An 11,713-nucleotide genomic window follows, 5' to 3' on the forward strand; every position below is an offset into this window, starting at 1 on the left:
TCACTCTTTTGGGAGATTTTCCTCCATCTGCCAACTGTCAAAATTCAATAGGCAGTTTATCTGCTTCCTTTAAAAGAGCCTATCCCCTGAATTCATCACTGTGGACCAGACTTGCTCTTAAGAAGTACCTGAGAGTGTGCAGGATATCTGAGCCCCTGTCTCGGGCACTTAAGATACCTAAAAGTAATTGGGAAGGTTGCTTCTATATTTAGTTCTGGTAGTTTATAAGGAAATTGCTTCATTTTCTAGTTTTAAGGTTTTTTTGTTCCTTCTCCAGTCTTGGCCAAATGGGAGAGGGCATGATGAAAAGTAGGGAATGGGAAGCAGAGTGAGGTGTTCTGTAGACTCTAGCATTAGATGTTTGTTTGAGGCCGGAAGAGATGGTGCTCATGAAGGCTACATCTTCATTTGATGTAAAGTGGCAGAGATTCATAGAGGTTTATGCTTTAAAAGGTTTAGGAAGGTGATTTATAGTAAGACTTTATCTACTTTAGTAGTGCATCTCTGGGAGAGGCCATCTAATGCTCTAGAAGGTGTTAAATCTGCTGTGAATGTTGCTAACTGGGCCAATGAGTGTGAGAGTATTGGGATTTCTGTCCAAAAAATGGTTTCCTAATCTCTTGAGGTAGCTGTGTGTTAAATTGCACTGCAAAAGATTTATGTTTCTTAAGTGAAACATCGTAATTTCTCACAGCTGTTTATCTGTGAATCTCAGTTTTGTTGTATGTTGTTGCTTACGTGCATATTAATTGGGGGTTTTATTGGCCTAAGTGATTCCTGGAGCTGATAGTATTCTTGAATATGTTATCCAGTGTCTATTTGGAGTGATAAGCATGAGACATACAGAGTTGTATTTATTTAAATTATAATACACTGGCACAATTTCAAATTGCTTTATAGGCAAGAGGCTATCTGGATAAGATTTTTGAATGCAAGTGTTTAGGTTACCTCTTGAGCAGGTACTGCTTAATAATGAATCCCATGATGCCGACTTGGGAAGTGAGGTTTCATTTTTAAAAGGGAAAAAAAAAACTTTTTCTTGATGCCAGTCGCACTTTCATTTAATGACTTGGGAATTGTCTGTTAGTTGATTATCCTTATTTTTGCAGGACAAGAACGAGAAATCATAGCAGATGATCTACCTCACCCGTTTGGATTAACCCAATACAGTGACTACATCTACTGGACAGACTGGAATCTACACAGCATAGAAAGAGCAGACAAGACCAGTGGGAAGAACAGGACGCTTATTCAGGGTCATCTGGATTTTGTGATGGATATATTGGTCTTTCATTCTTCTCGTCAGGATGGCTTGAATGATTGTGTGCAAAATAACGGCCACTGTAGTCACTTGTGCCTTGCCATACCAAATGGATTTAGGTGTGGCTGTGCTGCTCATTATACCTTGGATCCCAACAGCAGGAACTGTAGCTGTAAGCCTTTTTGTTTGCTTGTTTTATTCTTTAGTGCTTGTGGCTTCCAGGTGCTTGTGATCCCTTTCAGTATAGAAAGGGAAGGGATATCACAAGTCCATTTCAAAGGCTTCTGCCTGATATTTAAATATGAAGACAGAGTATGGAGTTTTATATCCGTTTTTGTGATGTGGATTAGGGCTGAAGATTTGTATTTCAAATCTTAGAAATAACAGTGCTGTCAAGTCTGGTCTTTCTTGTTTTACCAGAAGTGCTTTCTAGGTGATTCACTGTGTGATTGAAGCTTTCCAAATCCTTACTTAAGTATGTAGGTGGGTGGAAGAAAAATTCTAAACAAAAAGATGTGTTTTTCTCTTAAGTGTTTAAAAAAGTCAGCAAAAAAACATCAAATAAAACAACCTCCTAAGCAGTCCATGCAATGTGCACATGCACTTGAAATTTATATGAGTTTGTTTTCCCCCTGCCTGTGACATTACGAGCCTGCCACTTCACTGGCTGTCCAACAAGTATTTAAGTTTCTAGTAAAAATAGCAGATGAATAGAAAATGGACTGTTGACTTAAAAAAACAGACCAACAAAACTTCAGGCATCCTGGCACAGTAGCATATAAAGAAATCTTCACTAGATGAAAGGAACTGATCTCCTTCAATGACAAGATGACCCACTTAAGAGAACTGTAGACTTTGAAAAGCTGTGAATGTGGTTTACCTGGAATTTAGTAAAGCCTTTGACACCATCTGCCACAGAATTCTTCTGGAGAAACTGGCTGCTCGTGGCTTGGTTGAGTGTACTCTTTGCTGGGTTAAAAACTGGCTGGATGGCCAAGCACAGAGAGTTGTGGTGAATGGAGCTAAATCCAGCTGAGACCAGCCACAAGTGGAGTTCCCCAGGGATCAGTATTGGGGCCAGTCCTGTTTAACATCTTGATCAATGATCTGGATGAGGGGATTGAGTGCTCCCTCAGTAAATTTGCCGACAGCACCAAGTTGGTCAGGAGTGTTGATCTTGTTTGAGAGTAGAAACACCCAAGAGACTGGATAGGCTGGATCAATGGGCTGAGGCCAATTGTATGAGGTCGAGGCCAAGTGTGGGGTTTTGCATTTGGGTCAGAACAACCCCATGCAGCACTTCAGGCTCGGGGAAGAGTGGCTGGAGCTGCCAGGCAGAAAAGGACCTGGGGGTGTTGGTCAACAGCCAGCTGAACATGAGCCAGCAGCGGGTCCAGGTGGCTAGGAAGTCCAATAGGATCCTAGCCTGCATCAGGAATAGTGTGGCCAGCAGGACCAGGGAAGTGATGGTCCCTTTGTACTCAGCACGTGTGAGGCCACACCTCAAATACTGTGTTCAGTTTTGAACCCCTCACTACAAAAAAGACATTGAGATGCTGGAGCTCATCCAAAGAAGGGCAATGAAGCTGGTGAAGGGTCTGGAGAACAAGTCCTGTGAGGAATGGCTGAGGGAACTGGATTTGTTTAGTCTGGAGAAAAGGGGACTCAGGGAAGACCTTATCAGCTACCTCAAAGGAGGCTGCAGCGAGGTGGGTGTCCATCTCCTTTCCCAGGTAACGTGATAGAATGAGAGGAAATGGCCTGAAGTTGCACCAGCGGAGGTTTAGATTGGATACTAGGAAAAATTTCTTCACTGAAAAGGTTATCAGGCATTTGAACAGGCTGCCCAGGGAAGTGGTTGAGTGACCATCCCAGGAGGTATTTAAAAGACATCTAGACGCAGCACTTGGAGACATGGTTTAGTGGTGGACTTGGCAGTGTTAGGTTAACAGCTGGATCCAACTGTCTTAAAGGTCTTCTCCAGCCTAAATGATTCTGTACTTCTGTGATAATATATTGTTCCCTGTCACCGGTGTTACTTAAATTCTACATGGAGAATATAGTTATAATATGAAAAGGAAATACTTTCTGGGTGAGGGTGTACACATTTACTCTCTGGAAGTACACAAAGAAACATTTTCAACTTAAAAGCAGAAGTCTCAAATTATGAATTACCTTAGTTTTCATTGTGAATATAATTGCCTCTCTGGGATTTTGTCCTAAATTTTCTTCGTCTTCTGTGTGGGTGTATTTTTGTGAGAGTCGCATTTTCTCATGCCTTCTCTTTTGGCTCGTTTCAGCTCCTGCCAGCTTCCTGTTGTTTAGCCAGAAATCTGCAATCAACCGGATGATACCAGATGATCAGCAAAGTCCAGATATCATCCTTCCTATGCATGGTCTAAGGAATGTCAAGGCCATTGATTATGATCCCTTAGATAAATTGGTCTACTGGGTGGATGGACGTCAGAATATTATAAAAAGAGCTAAAGATGATGGCACTCAGGCAAGTTTGCATGGTGCATATAGCTTTGTGTTGGTCATTGTGCATGCTTTGTGCTTTATGCTTGACTTTCCCCTTCTGTCCCTTGCACCAGGGAATCATCAGTTTAAACTTTACTCTTGCCAGCACTTATTCATGTGTATTCTCTTTGTATGTGGAAATTACTGAAGATTTTTAGGATTGTGATTTTAATTTATACACAAAGAAGTGTAATAGAATATAGAACATCATATGTATCTGAAACTTGCAAACTTTAGTTAAAGATGGGCACTGAAGTAAGGCAGACTTATTGTTTATACTCAGGACAGATAGATTGTGTTCTAAAATTGTGTGATATTATTGTCATGATTGTAAAGCTCTCTCAAAATGAAACTCTTAGCCATCCAAGCTGTAGTTAAACCCTGAGTGAATGCAGGGTTGATTGCTGTGCCAGATAGGGTTAGACTTATCCACATGCTTAATTGTTTTACTAAGCTGGGGTCATCACTTTTTTGCACTAGTTATTCACACAACAGTGGAAGGAAGTTCTTCCAGGCAGTGTTACTTGTTAACATAGCTTAACTCCTAGGTCAAGATAACATATTCTTTGAGAGGTATGGTTTGAGAAAGGATATAAAACAAAATGGAGAATGGGCAAGTTATATTTTCCTAGTTCTTGTGCAGTTGTATCTAAACAATGTGATGTGGCATCAGTGCAAATGGACTGGTCTCTTTTATTTACAGACTCAGTTTTCACAGTTTCCTTTGAAGGAAAACATGACAATTTTAATTTTTGGCTGTTTCTTCTAAGACTGGGAGGACGTGTTGGCATGAGCAGCTGGTGAAGTTATGGATGAATTTTGAAGACATTTTGCTCTTGATTTTTGGGATTATGCTAGGTGCTAATTGTTGTAGTCTAGCTTCTCTTTGGTACTTGCTAAGTGCAAATTGCAATGGAGATTCATTTGCTCTGAGTTTTCCTCTGCCTTGGTCACACAGCTTTGAAGATGCAGATACCTTGCAAATGTTGACTTTCCAATTTTCACTACCTATATTTACTTAATTTTGCTGAATCTTGCTGTTTTCAGATGATGCATATGAATTCCATGCCTGGGTAATGTTACCTTTGATTTCTGGAAAAGAATGATTTCTTTTTATTTCTAGTCACATTGTCAAGACAAAATAGGGATAAAGCTTTATAGAAAAAGAAAAAACCCTGTATATCACTACGCAGAACTTGGAGGCTTAAAACTAAATTGTGGAACTATTTCACAAGTAATTCTGTGATGGGTAATTCATTTGACTTAGGCTGAGCACATAATGGTGTCTTCAGCTTTCTTGACCCCTGTGAACTTTTTCTGGTGGTGTTTTTATGTTTGCACTGGGAGCACCACATTAGGACACTTAAAGAAGTCACTGCTCTCCCCTCACCACTACCATGTCACCAGAAGCAATCACCTTCGAAGGCTGCTTCCACGTTGGGAGTCTTGCAAGCAATATTACCATCCCAATGACAGTGGGATTGGCTGTACAGTAGTGGAGCCTGTGTAATGTCACACAGACAACAGAAAGATTATTTTCCCTTAGGGATATTTTAATTTGCTCAAGTGCTCTTCACAGAAATAAAGTATTGAAGTATCTGTTAGTATTCAACATAGACTTGAAAAGTTTGTTAAATTGGGAGGGGTTGAGGGTAATGATTCCAGGAACTTGACAATAAGGTCAGGTTCTGTAAGATCCATCATAAAGACATGAGGGTGAAAGCAAAGCAATGTAAGTATGGGTGTGAGGCAGAGCTGTAGTCATTTGGCGTGGAAGCAGACAGAACCAGGTTTCATTAAAAATGTAAGTTTTAAGAGAAGCCAGGTGTTAAGGAAAATCAGTATCTACTACACTACAAATTATAAAGTAAGGAGACTTTGGCAAGAGACAGACATTTCTTCAGCTGACTGTATAACAGTGCAGGTCTGGCCAGAACGTTGCCTTGTCTCTTACATAATTTCATTCAAGATTGTTCCATGCATGAACATTCACTGTTGTTTTCTTTTATCTCCTGCTAATTCATCCTACTAAAGGCCCCACAACTGCTTCCTGGGAAGTTTTGCCTAACCTTACAGATTTTGTCCAGATATTTTTCCTTTAATCCACAGTTCGAATCAAATCTTTTTGTTGTTCTTATATTTGTTGTTTCCTTGGGGGTGGTTTTAGGTATTTCTGGACTATCTGGTAGGTAAACCGTGCTTTCTATGGACTCTGTGTTCTTCAGTCAATAATCAGAATATTTACTGGAAATCATTCCCCATATATTGTCTTGCAGCCTTTCACTGTCATGAGTACTCCAAACCAAAGCCAGAACCCAGAGAAGCAGCCACACGACCTCAGCATTGATATATACAGCCACACCTTGTACTGGACCTGTGAGGCCACAAATTCAGTCAATGTCCACAGGCTGAACGGCGAGTCAATTGGAATGGTGCTGCGAGGGGACCACGACAAGCCCAGAGCCATTGTAGTGAATGCAGAGCGAGGGTGAGATTCCTTCCTGTACATCGTACAGAGCACTCTTGGGATGTATGTCAGCTGTGTATGTGAATCTTGGGTCACATCTGTATACTTTAAAAAGGAGAATTTTTGCGTATTTAATTTTTCAGGGTGTAGGTGACTGCTTGTCCAGTTCTGGCTTTCAAAGGTATCTGGCTTTCTCTTCTCTTTGCTTCATCCTCTGGTGTGCCAGTGATGGACTTAGATGTTCATGCAGCCACGTGATTGGTTATAGTGAGGAACTAACCCAGGTGGGGAAAGCAAAGCAGAACCACCTTCCCCTCTTCGCTGCATGAGTGCACAGCCCCACCACCTAATAGCAAAACCAGGAGAGTCTACACTGTGTTTGTATCAGCTGGGCATCTGGCTCATAAATGTTTACTTGTTGTAAAACATATGTTTCCAGGAAAAAAAAAGGGATATCTCATATGATACAACTATTCCTGCTAATGTAATGATATAAAGTTAAACAAACCAACGCCTTATGTTCTATAAAATTTTAAGTTAGTTCTGCCTCGCTGTGTATCTCAAAAACTTCTGAAATTAATTAAAACAGGTAGCACAGGATGCACTGTAGTGCATCCTTTGCCACAGGAAAATATGTTGTTTTGCTGCAAAGCAGTTTTGGTTACATTCAGCAGACCCTATCTCCATTTCAGATGGTTAGTAGCTTCATTCTTGAAGGTCAAAGATGGTCCTTTACTGTTCTCTTTAATAAGGTAGATCCTTAAATCCCAATTTACTACTAAATGGCTTACCATGTGCTTGACAGGTGTAAAGTGGCAGTATTTTGTAACTATGCATACAGTAGCACCCAGAGACTCTATCTGGAGCCTTTATAGGATTGCTATTTTAAACAATACTCTCTGTACTCTGCACAGTTTAAAAGCTGGTGTGGGAAGAGAAGTATTAGAGGGATGATTCTAATCTTGCTAGTACTAAGTCACTTGGACATAGTTTGTATTCATAAACAATACAGTGTTGTAAACAATGCAGTGATGTAGCCCACTGTATTAGGGAGTTTGCCCATGTTATCCACCACTGAAAAAATGAATTTTTTCCCTGAGGGACTTCTCAGTTCATCGTGTGAGTGTGCAAGCCTTTTTTTCCCTATGAATGGGGAGTGTAGAGACTGCTTCTGTTTGCAACTGAACTGGCCTAGGCAGATACAGAGAACTCATGGAAGGAAGGCGTCAGGAACATGCCATCATCAGTTGTTCTTCCTTGTGTAATCTTTGTTCCTCGCAAGTTTGGTAGGAACTTCTACTTGCTGAGAAGACAGGTAACACAGAAGGAGAGGAAGTGACAGTGTTGTGGTTTAACCCGGCAAACATCCAAACACCATGAAAGTATGCTTGCTCACTCACCCCCTTCCCAGTGGCATGGGGAAGAGAATTGGGAGATCAAAAATAAAAACTCAACTCATCAGTTGAGATAAAGACTATTTAATAACTAAAACAACCCAAACTTAAGTAATAATAATGCCAATTAACTGTAACAAGAATAGGAACAATGATAATATAGCAATTCCAGTTACACTCAGCTCACAAGCAGCAGCCATTGGCCGTACTCCAACAACAATGATGGGAGGGATGAGCCTCAGGAACTGCCACGGGCTGCCATCATAAAGGGTTAGGATCAAAGGGGCTGAACAAGAAGCAGGAAGGGAATGCGAAGGGGTCATCCCCTGCAGGCTCCCCAGTTCGTAGTGAGTGTGGTATTTATGGGATAGAATACAACCCCAGTTCGTAGTGAGTGCGGTATTTATGGGATAGAATACATCTTTATTGGTCAGCTTGGATCAGACCCGGATCATCTTCCTGGGTCACCTATCCCAGAGAGCTCTCACCACTCCCACATTCTCTTGTGCAGTTAGAAGAAAAAAAAACAACCTAAAAAAAACCCTAACCATTTCTCTGGTGCAGTTAGAAGAAAAAAAAAACAACCTAAAAAAAACCCTAACCACAGGTGCAGGCAGAACCTTGAAAAACATAAATATCTGCCAAAGAAATGAAATCAATGACCTTATCAGCTTGATAAGGAAAATAACTTCATTATAGCAATCCGGCTATGCTGAAACATTAAAACAGAATCCTACAATTTAGTCCTAGCAAAACCAGGACAGTGCTGAGGCATTTTATGGCCTGGTGTATTAAGGATAGATGCTACTATTTTCAGGCTATCTCAGTATGCCAGTTAGCAAATGTTTAGGGTTCTGCAGCTGACAGATCTGAATCTTTGCAGCTGGGAGCAACAGTCACTGCAGTCATCCCTGTGTAAACAGTTCCCACTTACAAAATAGAGCCTGTGTGCAAAGGTGAGTTGCCTCCCTTCTGAAGCTCTCAGTTAAGCAGCTGGTGTCTTTGTTCTCAGGTACATGTACTTCACCAACATGCAAGAGCGAGCTCCCAAGATTGAGCGTGCAGCCCTTGATGGCACAGAGAGAGAAGTGCTTTTTACAACTGGGTTGATCCGACCAGTAGCACTGGTGGTTGACAACAAACTTGGAAAGCTTTTCTGGGTGGATGCAGATCTGAAGCGCATTGAAAGCTGTGACTTGTCAGGTATGTGATATGCAGTTAAACATTTGGAGCAGTGTGTGTGTATGTATAGGACATCTTTCCCTCTTTGATGCTGACCCCAGTAATGTCTGTCTCCACTGTTGCCAGTTCTGTGTGGGCAGTCACAGATAACAATTGCTGGTGGGCTCCCATCTTTGATGTGATTGTAATAAACATGTCTGTAATGATTGCCACCTTCCAAGAGAACTCTTTGTCTTTTGATATGTTCTGAAATCAACTTTTGGAAGATCAGATCTAAATAGGTGTTGCCAGTCATGGAACCCCTAAATGTCCTACCCCGTGCCCTTGTTTTTTCCTTATGGTTTGAAAAGTTTGCATAACTTCAATTTTTCCTTCTCTGGAGTTTACAGCTTAGTAAATCAAGGTAGCTTGAAAAAGGGAATGGCTTTCTTCCAAGATGGATGATAAGGCAGCTGATCTGGAATACCTGTGTTGCAAAACAGTGGAAAGATGTCAACTCATTGCAAGTTTCCCATATTAGTAAAATAAAGTGTTATTCCACATCCATAGCAACAGCACCACGTGGATCTTAGAGAGCACTGTTCAGCATTGACTTTTAAAAGCCCTTGGTAGTGCTGAAGCAGTGGAGAAAATGGGCTTACTCATCGGTGAGCAGTATAGCACAGATGATCCAATGGTCTGACTTGTGATTCCTTCTCTCATCATCATCTGTGTATCAAGAAATGAAACTCCTAAAGGAAGTGCAGAGAGACGTGACCTAGTGTGAGGTAGTAGAAGCTGGCCTGGTCTAGTGATTTGCATCTGCCATAAAAGGTTGATTCTCCAATGTTTGGTGGGTCTTCTCTTCATGCCATGTAGTCACATCCTTCCCTTGTGTTGTACTGAGGCAGTGAACTAAAACAGGCAACAGTTGTTCACGTTTTGTCAAGGACAGTTCACTTTTGAGCACCTAAAACTGACTCCTGGTCAGACTCGGGTCTTTTCTGCCGGAGAGGGGATAAATACATGAAACTGGAACTGGGAAGGTAAAGCAGCCCATGTTTTCATCAGTTATCAAGCTGCATAGGGGGTATTGTCACACGGCAAATGTCACAAAATGTCTGGTCCAGAATAGACGTCAGAGAACACAGAAAAATTTGAAAGATAAAAGAAGATAGGAGGAAGAAAGGACTTGGCCTATGAAGCAACCCGTGTTTAAGAAGAGAAGATTGACAGAATGGGACACATAACACAAAATGCATCGGAGATACTGAGAGGATTTTGTCTAGTGATGAAAGGAGAACTGCTGTAGGAAGAAATCCAAAAGTAAAAGGACGAGACAGAAAGCAGCCTATCATGCAGACAGAATGTGGCTGAAGTGGAATCCACAAGCGAGAGAAGAGGCACCAAAGAAGATTATGTGAAAATCATATGGTTTTGGAGAGGGGATGTATATCAGGGAGAAGTCGAATTGGGAAGGGCGAATGGGATAAATAACTAGTGCTGCTGCTGATAAAAAGGTGGCCTCAAAGTAACAGCAAGCCATATTACTTAATGAAGCTGTAGCATACAGTGGACTTAGCTATGCCTTGTATGTACACAAGCATCTTTTTTCCCCTTTAATTTAGTATGCAAGCAAGGTTGAGTCACAGCTAGCAGATGGGGGCAGGTGCTTGTTGCTTGTCACATTACAGGTTGGAAGATGGGCTGTGTCCTTGCATAGCACAGTATGAAATGCAGAGAAGTCTGTTTATTGTTGTTTTACATCTATGTTTTGAATGAATAAGACCTGACAGTAGGACTTAGGTAAACGGCTACAGGAGTAAATCAGCAGCCTAGTCATCATATGCTGGTAGTTGTATCCTGTGATTGCAGCTTTCTTTGTACACTTGCTTCCTTTCTGTGACATTAAAACTCCTTGTAAGCGTATGTTTGCATATCAGATATATATATTTTAATCCAATTCTTTGGATCTTTTTACAGGGAAAACTAAACTTTCTCTGGTTAATACTGAACCATAACTTTTAGTGCACATTTGTTTGATGGGGTCACAGCTAAAGAATCAAACCCTATAGGTAAGAAAAAGCAGGGGAAAGCTACAGGACTAAAAGCAAACAGTGTTTATGAACTAAAGGATATGTGCCATGTAGAAGAAACAAATTAGTCCAACTAATTTGGACTGGCATTTACTCAAGATCAAATGCAATGTAATTACAGTATAGATTAATCACCTTATTCAGTGCCATCTCCAGCAGTTTCCCAAATCTCCAATGTTCAGCTTTTTGCAGGTAACTGAGAAAAAAGATGATGCTTGATGTACACCCCCAAAACCCACTAAATATAGTCTGTTTTAGGCCCGGATTTGGGAGGTTGTTCAGACAGGCTAGGATTCTAGCAGGACTGCTAGCTTGCAAGTGTTACCTGACAACTCATGGTATCCAGGATGCCTTCAGGATATACTTCAAGAAACCAGCTTGCCTTTTATTTCTAAATGGATGAGCAATTTAGCACTTAAAAAAAACCCATGAGGGCAGAAGGATTTTTCATTATATGCAGTTGAAATGAGGCTTTCCTATTCTTGTGGCATCTTGAGTGCAGCTGAAAATTGTGCTTTTGGGTCAAAATGTGAGGCTTAGTCTGACAAAACTACAGTCGTCCTTGAAAATTCAGTGGCACTGAAGTTTATAGGAGCTAAGGCTGCTCAGTTGGTTGCAGGGCAAATGAACGAAGTGCCCTTCACTTTGTGCTCTGTTCACTGAGAAACTTCTTGTTTCCTAGTATTTCTACATTTTAAGACCTATTTAGGAGAAGACAAATAACATGTCAGGAGCTGCAGTGCTAGAGAGTAGTACTAAGGGTCAGGTTTAGTGCCCATTCAGTGAAATCAGTGCAGGAATGTCTGTTCTGTTC

The 11,713-nt window shown here is 41.1% G+C and overlaps 1 protein-coding gene across 1 annotated transcript in view; it reads left to right on the top strand.

Moving 5' to 3' along the window:
- The window catches only part of LOC104543943 (low-density lipoprotein receptor-related protein 5-like), a gene marked incomplete at its 3' end in the record, with an annotated part of 15,171 nt that extends 6,326 nt beyond the window's left edge, over window positions 1–8,845 (top strand). Inside the window, exons 5-8 of the mRNA XM_010188663.1 lie at window positions 1,110–1,433; window positions 3,562–3,764; window positions 6,058–6,269; window positions 8,655–8,845. Of these exons, the coding sequence (XP_010186965.1) occupies window positions 1,110–1,433; window positions 3,562–3,764; window positions 6,058–6,269; window positions 8,655–8,845 (930 nt within the window). The remainder of the gene's footprint in view (window positions 1–1,109; window positions 1,434–3,561; window positions 3,765–6,057; window positions 6,270–8,654) is intronic.
- Between the last annotated feature and the right edge of the window lie 2,868 nt (window positions 8,846–11,713).

The sequence above is a fragment of the Mesitornis unicolor genome, unplaced genomic scaffold, assembly GCF_000695765.1.
Source record: "Mesitornis unicolor isolate BGI_N332 unplaced genomic scaffold, ASM69576v1 scaffold5867, whole genome shotgun sequence".
Lineage (NCBI taxonomy): Eukaryota > Metazoa > Chordata > Aves > Mesitornithiformes > Mesitornithidae > Mesitornis > Mesitornis unicolor.